This window comes from Cynocephalus volans, chromosome 8 (assembly GCF_027409185.1).
Source record: "Cynocephalus volans isolate mCynVol1 chromosome 8, mCynVol1.pri, whole genome shotgun sequence".
Lineage (NCBI taxonomy): Eukaryota > Metazoa > Chordata > Mammalia > Dermoptera > Cynocephalidae > Cynocephalus > Cynocephalus volans.
The window spans coordinates 130,518,067-130,543,812 of record NC_084467.1 but is presented as its reverse complement, the minus strand read 5'-3'; the positions used below and the strand labels follow the sequence as shown (position 1 = coordinate 130,543,812).

General features: G+C 36.1%; 1 protein-coding gene across 5 annotated transcripts in view; it reads left to right on the top strand.

Moving 5' to 3' along the window:
- Nucleotides 1-25,746, top strand: part of RC3H1 (ring finger and CCCH-type domains 1) — an 89,432-nt gene that overhangs the window by 24,858 nt on the left and 38,828 nt on the right. For 3 of the 5 annotated variants that reach the window (XM_063103922.1, XM_063103919.1, XM_063103920.1), the window contains exons 2-7: nt 3,228-3,605; nt 14,403-14,523; nt 16,889-17,128; nt 17,720-17,895; nt 20,725-20,925; nt 24,997-25,129. In XM_063103922.1, coding sequence (XP_062959992.1) covers nt 3,375-3,605; nt 14,403-14,523; nt 16,889-17,128; nt 17,720-17,895; nt 20,725-20,925; nt 24,997-25,129 — 1,102 coding nt within the window. In that variant the 5' untranslated portion in view covers nt 3,228-3,374. Of the gene's footprint in view, nt 1-3,227; nt 3,606-14,402; nt 14,524-15,612; nt 15,688-16,888; nt 17,129-17,719; nt 17,896-20,724; nt 20,926-24,996; nt 25,130-25,746 lie in introns of those variants that run through there. The other 2 variants (XM_063103921.1, XM_063103923.1) reach the window with 2 other exon arrangements.

Genomic DNA, 25,746 nt, shown 5'->3' with positions numbered 1-25,746 from the left:
TAGTATTTGTATATTAACCTATATGTGTTAATATATATAAAGAAACTAAAAGTAAAGTAGTCACAGTGGTTTATCTGTGCAAGTGGAGTGATAATAAGAACCAGGGAGATGGGAGATAGGACAGGAGGGAAATATTCCACTGTAGTCATTTAAAAATTTTTTTGACTCACATGAATATAAGAGTTAGTCTGAGGCTGGACAGTTAGCTCAGTTGGTTAGAACACCAACATGTCAAGGGTTCAGATCCCCATGCCAGCTACAAAAAAAAAAAAAAAAGTCTGTTGAGATTGTAGTGTAATATAAAGAAAATACATGTTTGTATAAATTGTTGTTTCTGCTTTTTATTAAAAATACTCTTGTGTTTTCAACAGATATCTTATGTATGTCTGGGTCACTGATTCTTATCTCTCTCCTCCCATCCTCACCAAACAAAGTTTTCAGAATCTGATAAAAAGTCATGGATCTCTTCCTATAAGAATGAGAATGTATTTATAAACAGTTTTACTTATTATTTCCAAGGTTAGTTGATGCCTTGATCTAGGCCAAATATTGTTAATTACAGTTTTAATATGACAAGGGTATTTTCGAAATGTTTCAGAGGTTCAGTAGTGAGTTTGTATGCAAGATAATCTAGTTGGGGTGTAAGGCACACTAAACCTAGGAGTCAGGAAACATGGTTTCTAATCCCAGTTCTGCCATTAGCAAACTGCATGACTGAGTGAAACAATTTTACTTCTCTTTGGTTTACTTGGTGTTAAATTGGTACAGTGGAAAGTGCATAGGTTTTAGAATATCTGACTTAGTATCTCAGCTCTGTCTCTTTTTAGCTTACTCAGCCTCTCCAAGCCTTTGTTTTAATTATCTGTAAAATGGGCTAACAGTAGTACCTAACTTTTATAGGTTTGCTCTGTGTGAGGCATTTAGCACAGTACATGGCACATAGCCATATAAATAGTAAAAATTATAATGATGTGCAATAAAATATTTGTATTTTGTGATCTTCCAGGTTTGTATATTATTTAATGGAATAAAGCACTGTGTTTTATCTTCATGATTAATTAACAAATTCTAAATTCTTTACGAGGCTATAGTAGTCATAAAGAAGGAACCATTAACTACTTTGCAGAGATTAGCACGGGATCATAATCCTCAAAGGCATTGATACAGACTGCCATGGCTAATCTATAGAAAAGTTCATATGGCTGATACTTTACCAACTTAATCAGCTTCAACCGTTTTCTTACTAATATCCAGCTCTCATTCTGAATATTATGTCTTCTAAACTAAACACTGACCTTTTTAGTTTGTTATTTTGGAGCATGCTTCAACTCCATGCACAATTGTGTTTATTTGACTATACAATTGAATAGAGTAATTAGATACTGTGTTTTCTTTTTTGGCATCCAGGTGACAGTCTTAATATATTAAGTAGTAATAATTTAATATAAACCTACTTATAGCTACTCATAATCTCTTTGTAGAAATCAAAATGTGAGCAATTTCTTAATTTGCTCTTTTTTTGTTATTGCAAGAGCCATTTGAACATATATGGAGATAACTTTAGTTTTAGATCCTGAACATGATATTAATTTGGGAACTATCTGCTAAGCCATTAAAATTGTATTCATTTTCCATTTTCATTTCAGTGTTCATTTTCATTATCTGGTAGCACACTTCCCCCAAACCCAAACTAAGTTGAAGTTTAATAGACTGTTTTAACTATACAAAGGCAGAATCTTTGACTATGCTGTTTCACTGTTACCCCAACAGTTTAAACAGAGTCTGGCATATAATAGTGCTTGTAAATATTTATTAAATGAATGGATAAACTTTTAAACATATCTCATGGAAACCGTTTTCTCATCAGTAATGGCCTTGCATTCAAGGTTGAGTTATTTCAATAAAACATGAATTAAATTTAATGCTTGAAGAATAACATGTATAGGTAATTTATTTTCCTATTTAATTACAGCTTAAACATGATTCTTTTCATCTTTGTAAACATACTGAGCATCATCAAATCTTTAATAATTTGTAATACTGTGTCATTCCATTATTCTGGGCACCAATTCTCATTTTTAAAAACCACAGAGTATGTGTAGTAGATATCATTTAAAATACGTGCTTTAAGTTTCAAGTTGGGTTTTATAAAGAAAACTTCTGATAGACACAGGTGATGAGTTTTGCAATTTGGCTTTTATCTCCCACCAAAAAGGGAGTGTAGACAGTAAAATTTAATTATATGTGGGTTCTAATTAATTGTAATTGTCTATCATTCTTAAATTTGGGAATTAAGAAAATTTTTTGAAGTAAATATTTTAACTATGTTATTCTAACAACACACTATCGCAAACAAGTATAGGCCATACGAGGAGCTTAAAAGAGATATCTACCAGTATACAAAACTCTTAAAAATACCTAACACTTAAAAATAAATCTTAAAAAATACCCACAGTCTCTTTTTATCTCATTTACCCCCAAGCTAGTTTTTATTTTAGGCCAATTAAAAAAAAAAAAAGAATGGTGGGCTGGCCGGCTGGTTAAGCTCAGTTGGTTAGAGTGTGGTGTTGATAACACCAAGGTCAAGGGTTTAGATCTCTGTATTGGCCAGTTGCCAACAATAAAAGTTAAAAAATAAAAAACCTCTTTATTGATGTGTTACATACATAAAAGTGCATATAAATGAAGAAATTGATAAATTGTTGTAATTAAACAGACCCATGTAACTGATACCTAGATCAAGAAACAATATTAGTAGCTCACTTAAAAAGGTTAATTTTGGGCTGGCTGATTAGCTCACTTACTAGAGATTGGTGCTGATGACATAAAGGTCAAGGGTTCAGATCTCCATACTGGCTGGCCACAAAAAAAAGGGGGGGGAAATAAAGGTTAATTTTAAAATATATATACATATATACATAAAAATATAAGAGACTTTGGTATACTTGAGAGACTTAGGTCCTTGATCTAACTTTATTACTAGCTTCAAGTGTTACCCGAGACAACTTATTTCATTTTTCTGCAGACTACTCCCCATCTCTAAAATGAGTGAATGAGACTAGATGTTTTATTATGGCTCTAATTCTGTAAAAGTGTGAAAAGATGGATTACTGTTATATAAATGTGATATAAAAAATTGTAGGATGAACTGGACTTGTGGTTCCTTTATAGTAGTTTAATTGAAAAGGGATACGCTCTCAATTTTTTCCTTTTTCTTTGTTTTACAGGTTATATTTCACACTATGTGCTGACTGTATCTACAGAAGATATTTAAAAAAAAAAAAGATAAACTTTTTTCAAAGATTTTGATTCCAGTGGAATCTTTGCTTTAGATTTTTGCGTGTGTGTGTTAGTGAATTGTAACTCCAGAAGCGATGCCTGTACAAGCTCCACAATGGACGGATTTCCTCTCCTGCCCAATTTGCACTCAGACTTTTGACGAAACGATTCGAAAGCCCATCAGTTTGGGCTGTGGCCATACTGTCTGCAAGATGTGCCTGAATAAACTCCACCGCAAGGCTTGCCCATTTGACCAGACCACTATCAATACAGACATTGAGCTTCTCCCTGTGAACTCAGCATTGCTGCAGCTAGTGGGTGCTCAGGTAAGATGGGTGACTTAATACGTGTGTGTGTGTGTGTGTGTGTGTGTGTGTGTGTGTAAGATGGGTGACTTAATACGTGTGTGTGTGTGTATTTCTCCTGAGAAACCTGTTGAATTAAAATTGGGTAACATTGTCTTCTATTTAAATAGGTATAATTCTGTTTGGTACTGTGGAAGTCCTTTATTTCAGAATGTTAAATTTATTATAGTAGGCCAGTGTTTCTCAGTTATGGTACAGTAACATCCATTTAATCTTGTGGTCAGATTTTCAACAGTCCTAGCTATTCAGATCACTAGAGAAACCTAAGAGGTAAATTATAAGAACCTCTTAACACTGAGGAAAATATTATTCATAAAACCATTACACTTTACTAAATAGCAAAGTTAGAGCTGCTTCAGGCAACTTTACCTAGTAGACACTAACTGAAATGAAAGATTAGAATGGTGACAAAAACTATGCAGAGTATAATTTTTGGGATCCATTATTTAGAGTAGGAGCAGATATCCTTAAGTACCTAAATATGAAAATTAGTCTGGTAATTCTGAAGGTAATGCTTTGAAAGTTTTATGTCAGTATTCTCAAGTTAGAGATCAGTGTCCTCAGATTTTATAAAGCCAAGGGAAGCAGGTTTTTGAGCACTAGATATAATTCATTTACATAATCACCATCAATATGCATAGCATGAGTCTGAAGTCCCATATATATACCATAAATCATTTTCTTTCTTTCTTTTTTTTATTGGTGGCTGGCCAGTGTAGGAATCTGAACCTGTGACCTTGGTGTTATAAGGCTACACTCTAACCAACTGAGCTATCTGGCCAGCCTCAGAAATCATTTTCTGAATATATACATTGGAACTTTGGGTGTGGCCTCACTAATATTTTCAAAATTAGTCTTCCTGTAAATTGCTAAAATATAAGGAAGGTGAATATTACATATGTTGGAGATAAAGAGAACTGTTCTAGAATAGCTTATTCAAAAGAAAGACTTAATTTTCAGCTTTTTTTTAAAAAAAGAAAATGTAATTTTATTAATATTATTTTTTTACATTTTAGGATGTTGCAGAGCAGTTGGGAGAGGGGGATAGGGGAGAGGGGAAAGGGGAAGGAAATGTGATGGAAGGAGGAGGAAGTAGGAGGTGGAGGATTGAGGCCCATGGCACCCCCGTCATTCCCACAGGGGAGACCTGGGAGATACCATTGGTGGCTTGGTCATTGCTGGGCTGGGTGCAGATGTCAGGGGTGTGTGGCAAAAGCCCTCGCCCCCTACCACCCCAGCTCGGGAATTCGGGGCCCTTCTTGCTGCAGCTTGGTGGTCATCGCTGGGCTTTGCACATATTGGGAGAGCATAGCTGAGGCCTGAGGTCCTCCACCAACCCAGCCTGGGTGAGCCTGGGGTGCTTCCTGCGGCAGCTCAGTGGTCGTCACGAGGCTGGCTGCATGTGTTGGGGGTGTGTGGCTGAGGCCCTCATCTCCCATCCTCAGGACTGGTTACAGGTGTTGGGGGGCATTGCTGAGGACCCTGGCCCTCCCCACTTTCTGGCTTGGTAGCCCAGGGGACTTCCAGTCCTTCTAGGTATTATAGGTGTTCTTTGGTGAAATGAGACCTTTACTAGTTAATATCAAACTTTGTCCCTGGTTGCAGGTACTTTGTTTTTTCTTTCAGTTCTGTATTGGATTATTTTATTTGGTGTTCCCACCAATTAAACACTGTGCTGGAACTAATTTGTCCTTTGCTTACATCTAAAATTGGGGAACTTCCTGTGGGGATCAGTACTTGAGCTGTGTGGTTTGGCTAAATTGCTGCTTTGCTGATGATTCCCTAGGGAAGGCTTTTTGTACAGCTCAGGTTTTAATGGTTGACTTTATAGGTACTTCTGCATCTAGTGAAATCTGGTGCACCTGGGTTGTACAGAAACTCCGGTCTGGGCCTGAGTCTTTTCACCAAACTGCACCCCATGCAATTCTGTGTTCCTGACCAGTCTCCTCTGAGTGGTCCTATGCTGACTGGGGTGCAGTTCAGCTGTCCTTTCTGTGCCCCAGTGTTCTCCTGGTGGGCCCATCTCCCCCACCGCCTGTGCTCCAAACACTTTACACGGACAGGCCATGCGCCGGTCCCTTGCAATGACTCACTGGCCTCTGAGTGGCTCCTCGCTCCTATGTGGGTCCACGGGAACCCTATTAGCGGTCTTGCTAGCCTGGGGGCCACGAAGGCCCTCGTCTCCCCTGCTGCCTTTAAGTAACTTCATTCCAAGGGCACAGCTGTGGCTTCTGCCAGCTGCTGCTCCATGCGCTCAGCAGCTGCAGCCTGGAAGCAGCCAGGGTTTGAAACAGAGTGGTTTTTTTCTTTCTCTCATTGTGGCTTTTTCCACCTTCATACATTCCATAGGTCACTCCTCCTCTTCCTCCAAGCTCTAGTAGCCCCCACTTGGCTGTTATTGCTTTTTTATAGTTGTAAGTTGGTTGATTTGTGGGAGAGAGTGACACTGGGGACTGTCTATTCTGTCATCTTGACCAGAAGACAAGCCTGTCTTGATGTCACCAACAACACTATAAAATATTTGTCAAAAAGGAAAGTACAATTGATTATTTTTATTTTCTTCCCAAACTTAATTTTTCATTTCATAATTATTTTCTCTTTATTTTGAAAATTCCAATATGACAGTTTGGAAATATTTTAAAAATAGACTCCTTGGGGATAAGGATTTTAGAAATATAATTATTTTGATAACAATGAAGGCTTACTTTTTTTGTAAAGTTGCCTGAGGATGAACTAAATCTTTTTTTTTTTTTTTTTTTTTTTAAAAAGATGACCGGTAAGGGGATCTCAACCCTTGGCTTGGTGTTGTCAGCACCACGCTCAGCCAGTGAGCAAACCGGCCATCCCTATATAGGATCCGAACTCGTGGCCTTGGTGTTATCAGCACCGCACTCTACCGAGTGAGCCACGGGCCGGCCTGAACTAAATCTTTTTCTATTGCATTATCTTAACTGAAACAAATTTCAAAATATGAAATTTGAGGATAGGGCTTTTTGATATTTAATAGCCACTATTTTAACCCTAAAGATTCCATTAAAAAACTATTAGAGCTAGCAAATAAATTCAGCAAAGTTGCAGGATACAAAATTATCATGTAAAAATCAGTCACATATCTATACATTGACAATGAACAATCTGAAAAGAAAATTAAGAAAACATTTTCAATTACATAGCATCAAAAAGAACAAAATATTTGGGAATAAATTTAATTAAGGTGGTGAAAGATGTCTGCATTGAAAACTACAAAACATTGCTAGAATGAATTAAAGCAGACATAAATAAATGGAAAGACATCATGTGCCATCATGAATTGGCAGACTTAATATTATGAAGATGGCAGTATTATCCAAAACAACGCACAGATTCAGCGTAAGCCCTGTCAAAACCCCAGTGGTATTTCTTGAAGGAATAGAAAAACCCATCTTAAAATTCATATAGAATCACAAAGGACCCCAAATAGCCAAAATAATCTTGAAAAAAAAAAAAAAAACATAGTTGGAGCACTCACACTTTGTGATTTTAAAACTGCAAAGCTATAGTAATCAAGATATTGTGGTACTGGCATAAAGACAGACATATAGATCAGTGGAATAGTATACAGAGCCCAGAAGTAAACCTGCACATAAGTAAAATGATTTTTGGCAAGGTTGTCAAGGCCATTCAATGTGGAAAGGTCAGTCTTTTCAATAAATGGTGCTAGTAAAACTGGATATACACATGCAAAAGAATGAAATTGGAACCTTATCTTGTACCATATGTAAAAATGAACTCAAAGTGGATAAAGGACCTAAATTTGGTAGTTAAAACTATTAAACTTTTAGAAGAAAATATGGGGGGAAATGTTCATGACTTTGGATTAGGCAATGATTTCTTAAGTGTGATGTAAAAAGCACAGGCAATAAAAGAAAAACATAGACAAATTGGAATTGGTCAAAAATAAAAACTTTTTTGCATCAAAAAACTATCAAGATACTGGGAAAATAACCCACAGAATGAGAGAATATAATTGTAAATCATATATCTGATAAGAGATTAATATTCAGAAAATATAAAGAACTCCTGTAACTCAACAATAACAAAAACAAGCAACCCATTAAAAAATGGGCAAAGGACTTGAATAGACATTTTTCCAAAGAAGATATGAGGGGTCTTCAAAAAGTTCACAAAATGATTCATATTATCTTTTAATTCTGTTTTTCTACAAACTTTTTGAAATACCCTTGTACAAATAGCCAACAAGCACATGAAAAGGTGCTTATATCATTAATCATTAGGGAAATGCAAATCAAAACCATAGTGAAAAACTACCTCACACCCTCTAGGATGGCTGCTATCAAAAATAGAAAAATAACAAGTGCTGGGCCTAGCCCGTGGCGCACTCGGGAGAGTGCAGCACTGGGAACGCAGCGACGCTCCCGCCGCGGGTTTGGATCCTATATAGGAATGGCCGGTGCGCTCACTGGCTGAGAAAGCTCACTGGCTGAGTGCCGGTCACGAAAAAGACAAAAAAAAAAAAAAAAGAAAGAAAGAAAGAAAAAGAAAAATAACAAGAGCTGGTGAGGATGTGAAGAAATTGGAACTCTTGTGCACAGTTGGTGGGAATGTAAAATGGTATATCCACTATGGAAAGTGGTATGGCAGTTCCTTAAAAAATTGAAAATAGAATTGCCATATGTCCAGCAGTTCCACTTTTGAGTATGTACTGAAAACTGAAAGCAGAGTCTTGAAGTGATATTTGTACACCCATATTTATAACACCATTTTACAATGGCCAAAAGTGGGAATAACCCAAGTCAGTGTCTACCAACTGATGAATAGATAAACAAAATGTGCTATAACATATAATGAAATATTATTCAGCCATAAAAGAGAATAGAATTTTCATACATGTTACAACATGGATGAATGTTGAAAACATTATGTTAAGTGATATAATCCAGACAAGTATTGTATATTTCCACTTATATGAGGTATCTAGAATAGGCAAATTCATACAAAAAGTAGAATAGAGGTTATCAGAGGCTGAGGAGAGAGGGGTATGAGGAGTTACTGCTTAATTGTTGTTTGGGATGAGAAAAAGTACTGGAAATAGTGGTGATGGTTACACAACATTGTGATGTATTGTACACCTAAAAAAGGTTAAAATGATAAATTTTGTGTTAAATATATTTATTACAATAAAAAATTAAAAAATTAAAAAAAAAATACTATCACCCACCAAGTGAGATTTTTCCCAGGAATGCAATGTTGCTTTAACACCTAAAAATCAATTAGTGTAATACACTGTATCAAAAGAATTTTTAAAAATATGTGTGCACGATCATCTCAATAGACATAAAAAAGGCATTTGGGAGAGTCCAAGAGCCTTTCATGATAAAAATACTTAAGAAACTAGAAGGAATAGAAGGAAAGTTCTTCAACTGATAAAGGACATTTATGAAAAACCACAGTTAACATCGTACTTAATGGCGAAAGACCAGATGCTTTTCCTCCCTCAAAGATCAGGAACAAGACAAGGATCTCTGCTCTCACCATTTCTATTCAACATTGTGTAGGAGGTTCTAGCCAGAGAAGTTAAGCAAGAAATTAAATCAAAGACATCCAGATAAGATGGGAAGAAGTAAAACCATCTCTATTAAGAGATTACATGATCTTGTATAGAGAAAATCTTAAGGAATCTACAAAGGAAAGCTATTAGAAACAATAAACAAGTTAGGCAAGGTTGCAGCATATAAAATCAATATATAAATTATAAGTTGTATTTCTATACACTATCAACAGACTATCTGAAAACAGGAATTAAGTCTAGCTACAAGAACATCAAAAAGAATAATATCAGGAATATATTTAACAAAAGAAGTGTAAAACTATACTTTGAAGACGGCACGTCATTGTCGAAAGAGATTTAAGAGGACCTAAATAAAAATTTACTCAGATTAACTTAAAGTGGATCAAAGGGTAAATGTAAGAGCTAAAACTACAAATCTCTTAGAAGAAAATATAGACATAAGCCTTCATGACCTTCGAGTAGGCAGTGGTTTTTTAGACGAGACCAAAAGCACAAGGAACAAAAGAAAAAGATATATTGAACTTCATCGCAATTAAAAACTGTTTCAAAAGATACCATCAGGAAAGTGAAAGAACAACCCACAGATTGGAAGAAAATAATTCTAAAATCTTGTATCTGGAATATATTTTTAAAATCTTACAACTCATAAAGACAAATAACCCAGTTAAAAATGGGCAAAGATCTGGCAGACACCCCATCAGAGGAAATGTACAAATGGCAAATGAGCAAATGAAAAGTTGCTCAGCAGTTTGTCATTGAGAAATTACAAGTTAAAGGAGCAGTGAGATACCACTATGCACCAATTAGAATGGCTAAAATCTAAAGTATTGACAGCACCAAATCCTGGTGAGGATGTGGAGCCACAAAAATTCTCATTTTTCACTGTTGGGAATAAGATATGGTACAGCCACTTTGAAAACAATTTAGCAGTTTCTCACTAAGCTTAATGTAGGTGTTTACCCAACTGTTTTTAAAACGTGTGTCTACACAAAAACCCTCAGACAACTTTTTATAGCAACTTTATTTATATTTTGTTTTGCTTTGTGGCTGGCCAGTACAGGAATCTGAACCCTTGACCTTGGTGTTATAACACCATGCTCTAACCGGCCAGCCCCTATAGCAACTTTATTAGTGATTGCCAAAAAATGGAAACAATCAGGGTGCCTTTCAGTAGGTGAATGAATAAACAGTGGTATATCCATATGATGTCATATTGTATAAGATGAAAGAAATAGCTATCAGGACACAAAAAGACATGGATAGATCTCAACTGCATAATGCTAAGTGAAGATGCCAGTCTGAAAAGGCTGTATATTGTATGATTCCAGTTATATGATATTCTGTAAAAGGCAAGACTATAGCAGCAGTCAAAATACCAGTGGTTGCCAGAGGTCTGGGAGGGGGGAGGATTAAATTGGTGAAGCACAAGGTATTTCTTAGGGCAGTGAAACTATTCTTTATGATTTTGTAATTATGGATATAAGACACTCTGCATTTGCCAAAATCCAGTAGAACTTTACAAAGATTATGGAAAACAATCTAAAACGTGTGAAGCAACTTCACTGAGAAGGGTGGGGGAGAAAGGTACAGACCTAAGTAACTTTAGATACTTACTTAGGTCAAAGTAATTGGGATTCCGTAAGGTTAAAGGCAGAAGATATTGTACATAAGCAGTGTGCTTTAGTCAATATAGTGTTGTGAGTTAGTTCTGATACTGCTATACATATCTACTTGAATTGAACAAGTAAAGTAAATGGATGGTGGATGGTGGGAGCCAGTTTTCTTACTCTTGAAGTTTACAGATAAACAAGAGTCTAGAATGATCCATGTGGTAATAGATGAGAGTTGGAGGCATCAATATGAACTCATGCTTAGCTCAACACAGATACAGTCATACACACATATACACATATAGAAATATTTATAGATATGTGTATATACCCAGGTTATTATATACATATATTTCCTTACTCTATCAGCTAGGAGGGCCTACAAGGAACAACACCTTTTTTTTTTTTTTTTAAATTTTATTTTGTCGATATACATTGTAGCTGATTATTGCTCCCCATCACCAAAACCTCCCTCCCTTCTCCCTCCCCCCCTCCCCCCCAACAATGTCCTTTCTGTTTGCTTGTTGTATCAACTTCAAATAATTGTGGTTGTTATATCTTCTTCCCCCCCCCCCCCGGTTTGTGTGTGTGTGTGTGTATGTGTGTGTGTGAATTTATATATTAATTTTTAGCTCCCTCCAATAAGTGAGAACATGTGGTATTTCTCTTTCTGTGCCTGACTTGTTTCACTTAATATAATTCTCTCAAGGTCCATCCATGTTGTTGCAAATGGCAGTATTTCATTCGTTTTTATAGCTGAGTAGTATTCCATTGTGTAGATGTACCACATTTTCCGTATCCACTCATCTGATGATGGGCATTTGGGCTGGTTCCAACTCTTGGCTATTGTAAAGAGTGCTGCGATGAACATTGGGGAACAGGTATACCTTCGACTTGATGATTTCCATTCCTCTGGGTATATTCCCAACAGTGGGATGGCTGGGTCGTATGGTAGATCTATTTGCAATTGTTTAAGGAACCTCCATACCCTTTTCCATAGAGGCTGCACCATTTTGCAGTCCCACCAACAATGTATGAGAGTTCCTTTTTCTCCGCAGCCTCGCCAGCATTTATCGAGGAACAACACCTTAATAACAATGTGCATACCTAGCATTCAGACCTTGGTTTCTAATATCATTCTCTGTTAAAAGGAACCAAAATTCCTTGTTGAAATGGCTGGTTCTAGGACTGGGACAGGAAGTACACAAAATGAGCCTGGAGTATTTTGTAGTGCTAAAAAGTAAACACGTGCTTAACACATAGACACACACAGTGATGGGGGTTATGTCTAAGGCACACAGGAGCCAATTGAAAGTGTTCTCAATGGCCAAAGCTGAAACAGTTTGAACAGTAAAATAAATAGAATTCTATTAGATTGTAACCCAAAGTATAAAATAAATGTCTGTGAGTCTGTACAGATAAAATTAAATGATTGGATAAATAAATGGAGGAAAGAAACCAATCTCCCATGCTGAATTCAAAATAAATTGTATAGATACTCTTCCCTCAAGGAGGTTGTATATAAGTGTGACTTCTTCCAAAAAGTACAATATGGAAAGTGGGAAGTTGTGTAACTTCATAGTGGAGAAACCTGATAAACACTGCCTCAGCCAGATGATCAAGGTTAACATCTGTAACAATAAGAAGTCATGTTGGTAGTATATATCCTTGATATGAGTGATGAAAATGGCACTTTTCCTCTATGGCCTTACTTCCAAAAATCCATAATGCCAGTTTACTCATGAGAAAATTGGTAGATCCCAATTGAGGGGCATTCTGCAACATTCCTGACCAGTACTCTTCAAGACTGTCAAGGTCGTCAAAAACAGGGAAAGCCTGAGAAACTGTTATAGCCAAAAGGAGCTTAACAAGACAAAAAGGGTAAATGTAATATGGTCTTCTGAATGGAATCCCAAAACTGAGAAAGTACATTAAGTAAAAACTAAGGATATCTGAATAACATGGATTTTAGTTAGTAATAATGAATATATTGATATTGGCTCATTAATTTTAATAAGCCATTCTAGTGTAAGATGTTCATAATAGGGGAAACGGGGTGCAGGGTAATGGGAATTCTCTGTATTATCTTTGTCATTTTTCTATAAATCTAAAATTGTTCTATAAAACAAAGTTTATTAAGCAAAATGGATAAAGGATCTGAGTAGATATTCCTCCAAAGAAGACATGCAAATGGCCAGTAAACACATAAAACATTGATGAACATCATTAGCCATCATGGAAATACAAATCAAAGCCACAATGAAGGAGGAAAGGGGTAGATGGGGAAAAGGAAGGTTTTGATTAAAGGTTACAAAGTTTTAGTTAGATGGGAGGAAAAAGCTTTATTAGTGTTCTGTTGCACAGAATGGTCACTATAGTAGGTAGTAATGCATTGTATATTTCAAAATTGCTAAAGGAGTAGATTTTAAATGTTTTCAGCACAAAAAAATAAGTATGTGAGGTGGTTTGTTAATTAGCCTGATATAATCATTCCCCATTGTAAATATATATCACAACATCACATACCCCGTAAATATGAGGATACTTCAAAAAGTTTGTGAAAAACTAGAATTAAAAGATAGTATGAATCTTTCCATCAACTTTTTGAAGTACCCTCGTGTATACAATTATTATTTGTCAATTAAAGATAACTTTAAAAAAAAAAAACAATGAAATACTACTTTCCATCCACTAGGATGGCTATAATAAAAAAGATAATAAGGAATCAGAGTCTTTATACACTTCTGGTACTCCTGTTTTGGAAAACAGTCTGGTAGTTTTCCAAAAAGTTAAACATGTTAGAGTTACCATTACTAGGTATAGGAAGGTACTTCAGAAAGTTCATGGAAAAATAGAATTAAAAGATAATACGAATCTTTCCATGAACTTTTTGAAGTACCTTTGTATATACCCAAGAGAAACAAAAAGATAATTACACACAAAAACTTGTACACGGATATTCATATTAGCATTATTTTTATAGTCAAAATAGAAACAACCCAGATGTCTATCAACTGATGTTTGTATGAATAAGATTGATATATCCACACAATCGAATGTTATTCAGCAATGAAAAAGTGATGATACATGCTACAACCTGTCTGACTCTTGAAAACATTATACTAAGTAAAAGAAGTGAGTTAGAACAGACCTCATTTTATGATTCAGTGGTTTCATTTATGTGAAAAGTCCAAAATGGGCAAATGCATACATAGATCTATAGAATGTAGATTCATGTTATCTAGGGCTGGTGGGTTTCGGGAGGAAATGAAGAATGACTAAAAAGGATATGGGATTTCTTTTTGGGATGATGAAAATGTTCTTACATTCATTATGGTGATGGTTGCACTAAAAACATTGAATTGTATGCTTTAAATCAGTCAATTATATGGTATGTGAATTTTATCTCATAAGACTGTTACAGAAACCAAACAAAAAAATGCAGTAGGTGTGTGTATATAGGAAAAGTCTTCTGAAAGAATTCAGTAAATTTGGTGGGAGTTTTGATGTTGCCAGTGTTAAGAGTTATCAGTGCATAATTAATGAACACTCAGACAGACCTTTTCTTTTGGTGTCTAGGTCCCTGAACAGCAGCCCATTACTTTGTGTAGTGGGGTGGAAGATACAAAGCATTATGAGGAAGCCAAGAAATGTGTAGAAGAATTAGCATTGTACCTGAAGCCACTCAGCAGTGCTAGAGGTAAAATCTGATGCAATTATCTGTACTAAGCAATGCCTTTTTTGGTTTTTTTTGGTTTAGATTGAACACCTGAGATCTCATGCAATGTCTATTAAAGATACTTCTTATTTATTTATTTATCTATGTTTGTATGTATTTATTTTTTTATTGAATCATAATTGATTATACATATTTTGGGGATTCTGTGTGGACATATGTTGATCAAATCAATATTACTAGTTTGTATATTGTTACAAATTGTACTTATTCTCTATTGTCCAATCTCTCCCTATTCCCCTCTTCCTCCCCTCTCCCACCACTGATAACCCTAGATTTCTTCTCTCCCTCTGAAAGATTAATGGTTACTCTGTTGATTTGTTGCCTAGATGATCTGTCCAATGCTGAAAAGTGTGTTCATGTCCCCCAATATTATCATAGAGCAGATGTTTCTTCTGTCACTCTGGAATGGGCTTTGTGGAGAGAGACATCCTATTCTTTTCTTTGGACTCTGCTGGTGACTCCTTGTGTCACTGCACTACAGTGGCTGGTGGACCTCCTGCATGGTAATTGTGAGGCCTAGCCACTTTCGTGGCAGCTGTGGTTACTGTGGTGACTGGTGGGCCACTCACAGGGAGGTGATGTTTTTGGCATGCTCCTTGGCGCTGGTGGTGTGCCCGGTTTTGGGCAGGGAGTCCAGTCCCTGGGCCCCTGGGCAGGCCCCAAGGCGCTGGCAGTGTACGTGGTTGTGGGCAGGGTGTCTGGTCCCTGGCTTCATGCCTCAGGTCCCCTGATCCATGCCTCAGGTCCCCTGGCAGGCCCAAAGGTGCTTGTGGTGTGCCTGAGTCAGAACTAATTTTTTTGTCCCATGCTTACTTCTAAAATGGGGGATCTTCCTGTGGGAACCAGTACTTGAGCTGTGTTGTTGAGGTAAATTGCTGCTTTGCTGCTGTTTCCCTAGGAAAGACTTTTTGTCTAATTCAGGGTTTAATGATTGACCTTATAGGTATTTCTGGCTCTCCAGAGACTGGGTGCACCCGGGTTGTGTTGAAACTCTGATCTGGGCCTGAATCTTTTCATCAAACTGCAACCAGTGTAATTCTGCATTCCTGACCTGTTTCCTCTGAATGGTCCTGTGCTGACTGGGAGGTGGATCAGCTGTCCTTGCTGTGTCCCAGCATTCTCCTGGTGGGCCCATCTTCCCTAGCGCCTGTGCTCCAAACACTTCCCATGGGACGGGCCCTGCGCCAGTCCAGTCCTTTGCGATGACTCACTGGCCTCTGAATGGCTCCCATTTTTCAGCTGTTCTGGCTCCTTGCTCCTGCATGGGTCCATGGGAACCCTCTTAGTGGTCTTGTTGTCCTAGGGGCCACCAACGCCCCCTTCTGCCCTGCTGCCTCCATGCAACTCCATCCAAAGGGCACAGCTGCGGCTTCTGCCGGCTCCTGCTCCGTGTACTCAGCAGTTCCAGCCTTAAAGCGGCTGAGGCCCGAAATACTCTGAGCAGTTTTTCTTTCTCCCATTGTGGCTTCTCCCCCTTCATGAACTCTGTAGGTCTCTCCTCTTCTTTCCCTGAGCTCCAGCGGCCCCAGCTTGGCTGTCATTACATTTTTATAGTTGTAAATTGGTTGATTTGTGGAAGAGGATGACACTGGGGACCATATATTCTGCCATCTTGACCAGAACTTACCTATGCAAACCTACAGATATTTCTATTACCATAAAAACTGTCAGCTATAAATGAATGTTAATGAAATTCATTTATTGTAAACAAACCCCACTCTTTTTAGGTAATATTATTACAAATCACATCAAATAAAGTAATGGATTTAGAGTTTATGTGATGTTGGCAGCATTTGAATGATTGCAGAAGTGTAAGTACACTAGTGTCTCAGAAGGGTTTTCCATCATTTGACAACTCTGCCTTCTGTCTAGTTTTATATGGTGTGCTATAGGGGATATAATAAAAATGGAAGTTGCCATTACTGCCCAGAAGGGGCTTGCTATTTAATAATGAAAGTAAGATTAAACCACTGTGAAATGATATGCCAGAACTATTATAACCCTAAGACTGGAGTCTTAAACTAGTTGTTAATGTAATCAGCCTTTTTTTCTTGCTTTCTCCATGATTAAAATCAATGATGGTATAATTAATATCATAATGAATGTTAAATTTACACTAGATAACTAATGTATACATTTGTGTTCTTTTAAAATGCTAACTAGGCTTCACTTGTGTAGTTTTATTTATCATTTCTTTTAAATATTCTGGCAAGATCCACAAGTCTATTTACATACCCACAAGTCAATCAACCCATCAGAAGAAGTGCTTTTGGACTGTAGAATTGCACTGTAAACCTAGAAATAACGTTTTTACTCTCTTTTGAAGGAGTGGGTCTGAATAGCACTACTCAGAGTGTTCTGAGTCGCCCAATGCAGAGAAAGCTTGTGACTCTGGTTCACTGCCAACTAGTAGAAGAAGAAGGCAGGATTCGTGCCATGAGGGCAGCTCGATCCTTGGGTGAACGAACAGTTACAGAGCTCATTCTCCAGCATCAGAATCCTCAGCAACTCTCTTCCAATCTTTGGGCAGCAGTCAGGGCTAGGGGCTGCCAGTTCCTTGGACCAGGTATACAATTAAAGTTTGGTATTTATTCTACTAGTAATTCTAAAAGTATGGTATAGGAACTATAGGAACTATAAGTGATGTACAAAGGCTAGTTCTTTGCAATATTCTATTGCTATCAAGTAATATTCCACCTGATAGTCATGGCTTGGGTACTTCCATTTAAGTTAGTTTTTCAGAGAACTTTAAAATTTTTTCTTAATGCCAATTTTAAATTTTTTTAAATGCCAACTTTAAAAATTTTTCTTTTTTGGGGGGGGAGCTGGCCAGTACAGAGATCTGAATCCTTGACATTGATATTGTCAGCACCATGCTCTACTGGCTGAGCTAACCAGCCAGCTCTATTATTTCAGTATAAGGTTTTTTTTTTTTTTTTTTTTTAATGTTCTAATCACTTACCTGCTTCCTTAATAAAATATATAGGATATAATACAAAATTGCCCACAAAAATGGTTTAAAAGCTGTGAGTATCTTTTATTGTGTTGTCCATTAATTGAGTGATATCTGCAGAAATTATTAGATGTTACCCTTCTAATAAATGCTTTTTCTTATCTCTGCACATGACAAGTTTTGGTTTTGTTCAACTTTTCCTAGCAATGCAGGAGGAAGCTCTAAAGCTGGTTCTGCTGGCCTTAGAAGATGGTTCTGCTTTGTCAAGAAAAGTACTGGTTCTCTTTGTGGTGCAAAGGTTGGAGCCACGGTTTCCTCAAGCCTCTAAAACTAGCATTGGGCATGTTGTTCAGCTCCTTTATAGAGCCTCCTGCTTCAAGGTATGAACCTGTATTAAAAAGTCCAGCTTGAAAGGAAACGTGCTTTTCCCAAATTTAAGTAGTAAAAACTTTGAGTTTAAGCAAGTTGCTTATGTCTTTTCCAAAAAATTCACTAATTTCTCTTTTCTCTTTTAGTGAAAGTAGGTGGTGTTCTATTATAGTTAAATCCTGTGTATTGAATTTATATGTTGAATTTTGAACAATGTAGATTAAACCAGGACTTACAGATTTTTGCATATGAAGAGTCTAATAAGCCGTGTCAGTTTCCCACCAGAATTGGTCTGAAGAGAGAGTCATTGAAGCATGAATTAGTTTTATTTGGAGATTTGCTCCTGGTATAATTCCACATATGTAGTACTGGAGCTCTGATTGCCATTTCAGTTTCAGCATATATGGTAATGCTGGACATATCCCCTTGTATACCAAATTGAATTAGCACTTCCTCAAACATTGGTGCCCACTGTATATCATTTATTGTTTATCCTATCTTATCATTCTGACTTCTTAAAGTCAAGGCTTCTTTCTTCTGGCCCAACCCATAGACAGTACCTTATGGACCAGGAAAAACATGTCTTTAAAAAATTGTTCATTTATTTATGCTAGCTACAAGGAAATCCATTCCTGAGGTCACCACATTCCCACATCTGATGCTCATAAACTAAAAAAGCACACATTAGCCTTTCTGCTTTATTCTCTTCTCTCATCCATTGAGGAGAAAATGGTTCACAAAATTAACAGAACACGTAGATTTAATATTTAAAATTTTTTTTAAAAAGCTTTAGATAAATGCTATAACCTTATTTTGTTTCTTTCTAGAGTCAGATTTTGTACTAAAAATGGGCCTCTGTTTTCCTAAGCTGAAGCTGTCAAAACCTCTAACCAAAATTATTCCATCTTGTCCAGATTGTCTCTGAATAAATCACTTTTATTGTAGTAGTTAGAGTAACATGATTCTATAATGTAATCCAGAATATATTTCAGAATGTGTGCTTCTAGTGTTACTTGTTCTGCATTAACAGCACCAGACAGATGTAATAAAGGAAGCTTTAAAAAAAAGGAAAGAAAAAATTCCAGCCTTCCACTATGAAGAATAATAAATGGCTCAAAAACCTGAGAATACCCACAAAGTAAAACTCTCTCAATTCTAACTAAAAGCATTAACAGTAATTTTAAAAATTGGAAATGTGGAAAAATCCAATTATTTTTTACTTCGGTCATGATTTTTTTCCTTGCAGTAATATGTATTTATATAGCTCTGTTATGGCTGTGTCTTTTTAGTATCTCCTATATTATCGTTAGAAAAATGAGCTGACGGATAATTTCATCTTTCAAAAAACCTTTTTGAGCTGAAGGTTAATATAGTTCTAGCACTTTAGACATTGCATCTCTTGGAAATCCTTGATTGTTTTTGGTTAAAGAGAGTGTTGAGAGCCAAGTCTTCAGAATCAGTATATAATTTGGAAAGCATATTCTACATTTTAATGAGTTTTAGCATAAATTGAAGGGGTGCTTTCATACATATGCACGGTCTTTTGACTTGCCTATGAATAGTAACAAAATATATTTAGTTTGTGTGTCTGTAGCTCTTGATTTATATCTATTTGATCTTTCTGTGGACTTTCCTAACAAAAGTAAGTTAGACGTTCTTTTTTGTAATTAGAATGGAACACATCTTTAAATCTAATATCAGTGTGGCCTAGAAGTCCTGACTACAATATTCTGTAATTTCTTGGTGGGAGGGGAAAGAAAAAATGGGAATTTTCTGTTTGAAGAATATGAGTCCTTATGGGAATAAAAGGTTAGCAAGCAAAATATGTTCTAAAATATGTAAGGATATAGGTGATCCTAGGTTAGGATTAATTCTTTTACTTTGATATGTTAAGCCTTTAGCCTTAACTTAAATCCAGCTTAACTCAAAATGTGAGTTATTGTGGTGAGGACAATAGTACCTACCTCAACAAGTTAAGAAAACCAGTTGAGTTAGTACAGTTGTACAATGGTTTAATGAGGTAATTTAACACACTGACTGGCACATACTAAATGTGCAATAAGTGGTAGCTGTTCTTATTACTAAAAGATATTATCATCGTTATGATTATTCTGGTCTAGCATCTCAGACTTTATACTTTCTGGTGGCGGCCCATCATACAAAACTCCATGGAAAATTAAGCCAAGTACAAATTAATGAGCTTTAGAATCACATCAGCATCTGAAGCTCTTCAGTTATCAGTACCAGCTAGCTCAATGCCACACAAGCCCAAGAGTCATACTCCACTTTCTTTTTTGTTATTGCAGCTGGCCAGTAAGGGGATCTGAACACTTGACCTTAGTGTTACAACACCACACTCTAACCAACTGAGCTAACCGGCCAGCCCCATAATCCACATTTATGGAGAAGAAACATACATTGTTTTTGTCAGCACCACGCTCAGCCAGTGAGCAAACCGGCCATCCCTATATAGGATCCGAACCCACGGCCTTGGTGTTATCAGCACCGCACTCTCCCGAGTGAGCCACGGGCCGGCCCTAACATACATTGTTTTTGGAATAATTGTATAAGTATTTTCTTATTTTAAAAAATGCATATACACACATACACTTTAAATTACATGTGTATGTTAAGCTCATCTAGTCTTTGGATTTTATTCCAATACACATTCATTCTTTGTGTAAGACCTATCTAGAAGATTTTGACATCTGCAAAAGGAGAAATCTTGCTATTGTTGATAAATTTGTTACATTAAAGTTATTTTATCTACACTTGTTGATATAAAGTATAAACTCATTTTGGTTTTTTACCTCATTATGAGATTCTTTGTGTTTTATTAGGTCACCAAACGTGATGAAGACTCTTCTTTGATGCAACTGAAAGAAGAATTTAGAACCTATGAAGCTCTGAGACGAGAACATGACTCCCAGATAGTGCAGATTGCAATGGAAGCAGGCTTACGAATTGCACCAGACCAATGGTCTTCTTTGCTTTATGGAGATCAGTCTCACAAATCTCATATGCAGTCCATTATTGATAAGGTAAAGCATTTTTTGTTCCTTATTTCTTAGACTAATCTTGGAGTTTTGGTAATTTGCAATTTGGTGATTCATTTATTTTTAAAATGTATATTAAGTACTGGCTGGTTAGCTCAGTTTGTTAGAGCACAGCCTTATAACAGCAAGGTCAAGTGTTTGGATTCCATACTGACCAGCTGCCAAAAAAATTGTATTAAAGTGAATACTGTATGTCAGACTTTTGTAAATTGTATTCTCTGTAGCCAAGTGTCATGTCATACTAGTCACATCGTAATACCAATTTGTTCATATAAAGATTTGATTAGTGCTGTAATGCTTTATCCAGTGTTCTCCCACTTGTTTGTCTCCCATTTCTATTTTGTCATTGCCTCTCTCCGTTCATTTACTGTTCTTTGAGTTTTAATCATTGTTAGTTAAACCCATTTTCTTTTTTTTTTTGTCTTTTTCGTGACCGGCACTCAGCCAGTGAGTGCACCGGCCATTCCTATATAGGATCCGAACCCGCGGCGGGAGCGTCGCCACGCTCCCAGCACCGCACTCTCCCCAGTGCGCCACGGGCTCGGCCCGTTAAACCCATTTTCTAAATGCCTTTACTTACTTCTATTTTATTATTATACAATATAAACATTTTTTGTGGCCTTTACCAATTTCTATCTAACCACCCACCCCACACCCCCTTTCCCACCTCTGGTGTCCTCAGTTCCACTCTCTCCTTTTGAGAGTTCAAGGAATTATTGAATGTTGTATCTTTCTTTTTTGTTGTTGTTTTTCGGCTCCCACTTATGAGTGAGGACATGCTCTATTTCTCTTTCTGTACCTGGCTTATTTCACTTAACATAATTTTCTCTAAGTTCATCTATGTTGCTGCAAATGGCAGAATTTCATTCCTTTTTATGGCAGAGTAATATTCCATTGTGTGTATGTGCCACATTTTCCTTATCCAGTCATCCGAAGATGGACATTTAGGTTGATTCCAACTCTTAGCTATTGTAAATAGAACTGCAATAAACACAGGAGTGCAGGTATCCCTTCAACATTATTATTTCCATTCTTTTGGGTATATACCCAGCAGCAGGATTGCTGGATTGTATGGCAGTTCTAACTGTAGTTGTCTGAGGAACCTCCGTACTGTTTTCCATAATGACTGCCCTAATTTACAGTCCCATCTAAATGCCTTTACTGTCTTCCCATAGAAGTTATTTGATGGTCTGGAAGATCTGTACATTGAAGTTTCTTATGATTCTCAGCCAGAATAATTTCCCATAATAATAAAGTTACTATCATTCTAAGTTTGATCAAATTCTCAGTAAACTTGTTTCTACTTTATCTGTTATGATGAAAAGACCATTAGAATAGATGTGAGTTTTAGGTCAGGTTTCAGTATTTGTATCTGACTCCAAGACCCATGTTTTTCTTAAAACTAGAGCTAAACTCTATTTTTGTTGTAATTCAACATGAAATGTATGAAAGTGCTGTAAAAAATTCTTAAAGCACCATGTAATATATGTTATGTTCAATAGTATTATTTAATTTTTACTATTTTGCCTTAAATAGTTATAATTGCAGAGATGATTGCCAACTCTAGAGACCACCCTAATGTAGAGAAATAGGGTCAAACTGTAAGAGTAGCCTAAAAATAATAGCTAACACTTACTAAGAGCTTAATATGTGCCTGGTGGTTTTAAATAATGCATTTATTCCTCTCAGCTGCCCTCTACTATCCCTTTTATACACAGGGAAGTTAAGTACAGTTTTCCAGTATCACATGGTAATGAGTGACAGAAGTGGATTTGAAGTCAGTTATTCTGACTCTAGAATCATGTTCTTAAACATTAAACCTTTTACCAGACTATTCTTTTCCACTTTTTTTTCTATTCTCAAAGATAGAATTCTTTGAGTAATAAATTCATGTCAAAAGAGTATTAGGAAATGTGTTTTTTAACTGCTTGGTGCATAATTTTCAGTGTAATGTATGTTGTTTGCTCTGTCCTATAAGTCTTCCCTGGATACCTTTGACACGATTTTACCTGCACTCCAAGATTTGGACAGGAGCTTGTACCTGAAATTATGCAACTGACTGATTATAACTTATTGAAATCTTAATAATGATCTCTTAAAGGAGTACCCTTCTATCCCTGGAGAGAAACTTGGCTTGCTTTTATAAAGATTCTACAAGGAGGTTAACCTTCTTGTCTTGAACTGAACTATATAACTATCTGTATATCCTATGATAATTTTCTCACATCATAAGCAGTATTTTGAATGTAACATCCAGAGACCTTTGTACAACAAACTGATAAAACAAATTTTGAAGTATATGTGATATCTTATTATTATATGGAGCAATAGAACTTTCTGTGATAATAGAAATGTTCTGTGTTTGTACTGTCCAATACAGTGATCACTAGCCACACGTGGCTGTTAAACACTTAAAATGTGACTTGTGCAACTATGAACTGAAATTTTTGTTTTATTAATTTAAATTTAAATAGCCACATGTTGCTAAGGCTAGCATATTGGACAGTGCAAATAGAGAACTTATTAAAAATAATAAGAAAATCATTAATCCTAGTAAATTAATAGGGAGAGAAAAATGAATTAACAGTTCCCAAAGAGAACCCATCAGTATATAATTGATGGGATAGAATTCAGCCCTGATAATAATTAAAGAAATATATATTTAAAACAGTAACATACCAAATATTGCCTGTTTAAGTAAAAAAAAAAGTGTATATACTCTCATACATTGCTGATGGCCTACAAAGTACATTACACGTTTTTGGGAAGTAATTTGTCAGTGAATAAAAACCCATAATGTGTTCCTGTTTTTTGACCAGACTTACTATTCCCAAGAATTTGTTTTAAGGAAAGAATCCAAACTTTGAAAACTTAGGAGCTCAAGGGTATTAATGCCGCATTATTTACAAAGAAAAAAACAAGGGAATGGTTAGAGAAAGTTAAGATTTATCTGCTCAGAACACCATTACATGGCCATTGAAATTACAGGTAGATAACGAGGGATATCCTCTTCAGCTGATACATAACCATTAAAAAAAAAATGGTAGTGGAGTGTTATTATTTATTAAGTCTTGGTGATAGATACATGGATATTGTCATTATATTATATAAGAATGCCTTTATTATAATAATAAAGGAAGCCAAAACTATAAGTATATAAATGGCTGATAAGTACATTAAAAAAATTGCAAAGATGAGAAAAATGAATAAAGGTATGCCTGCATTCTAGTGGTAATTGGGTTTATTTTCCATGTTTTTTTTAAAAAGTGTGCTTTTTAAAATAATTACCTTTTGTACAGTGACCTTTTGGGGGAGAAAAATTCCCATCTATATTAATAAACTGCACAAAGAGCTAAATGTTTACAAGTAAGAATCCTTAGTTGCTATCACAAAATCAGCTTTTAAAAAAAAAAAAATTAAAGGTCATATGTATGGCCAGCTGAGGTGAGTTAATGTGAAAGTATCATTAAACCTTGGAGAAATGCACAACCTGATAGCTTCCAAGAATCCCAAACTAAAATAGGATTTTTTTCAGCTGGAGTGGACTTCTGAAATTATTTAGTCCACATAACAGATGGACTTCAGATTGAGTCTGTAATGTTTATATTCAGTGTCATGATTGTTGCTCTTAACAATTTGAACTCAAACTCAGTTTGACTGATATGTGTCATTATTCCTGATATGGTATAGAGTTATCACTAGACTGTATTTCCAAATTTCAGTTACTTGGGAGGATCCTCAAGAGCCAAACTATAACATAGTATTGTAAGATCATAGGGTGGAAAGGGTACTTGTAAATTGAGGAATTGAGAAAGGTCTCATATTTGAAGAATGTGACACTAGAGGAACAGTGAGTACAGTGTGCCAAGCTGTGGATGCAGAGAAGTACAGAGTTTGTTCAGGTAACAGGTAATCCATTCTGGCCAAAGTGTAGGATGTGGGGGAAAATAAAAATTAAATTTAATAAACTGCAAAAATAATTGTGATGTTGTAAATAATCTTTATCTTAAAAGGATTATCCGCCCTTTGGGAAAGTTAATATTTATCTTTTTTAAGTTGCAGACTCCGGCCTCTTTTGCACAGAGTGTTCAGGAACTAACAATTGCTCTCCAGCGGACTGGAGACCCAGCAAACTTGAACCGATTAAGACCCCATTTGGAGCTATTAGCAAACATTGACCCTAGCCCAGGTAAACTCAAGAGAAATTAATGGACTATCTTATGTGTAACTTTAGTGCTACTTGATGATTTTTAAATTATCTTTTGTTGTATTCCTCTGTAATTTCCCAGAGTGGTTATCCCAGATATTTTCTACAGAATTTAAGTTTTTGTCCCAAATCTTGTCCCTCTGTGTCACAGGTTAATTCACTTCACTTTAATTAGTATTAAACAAACTAATATTTGTTGAATAAACTTTTTACTGTGTTGCTCACTTTACTAGGAAGATAGATCTCTCTGGTCTTTATGTTTCTTCTTTCTCACAGCACAAAATTATACTGTATTTTACCATCCTCAACTCTTTGCCAAAACTTGTTTTTCTTATTTCTACCTTGATCCCAGTTTTGCCTTCTCCACGATGTCTTATTCAATCAAATATCCTCTTGCATATCTTTACTTTGTCAATCTTTTCCTGCTCCTTCTTGACCTAAAAATATATCTAAACCTTCACCTATTACTTACATCTAAGATATTTTAGGTTTTATCCTATCACTGTGCCTGTGTTTATTCCTACTACTTAACTGTAACTCTCTTAATATTCACTAGTAGTTTCCCAGTTTCTAATTCCAAAGGCTTCTTCTTGGTTCAT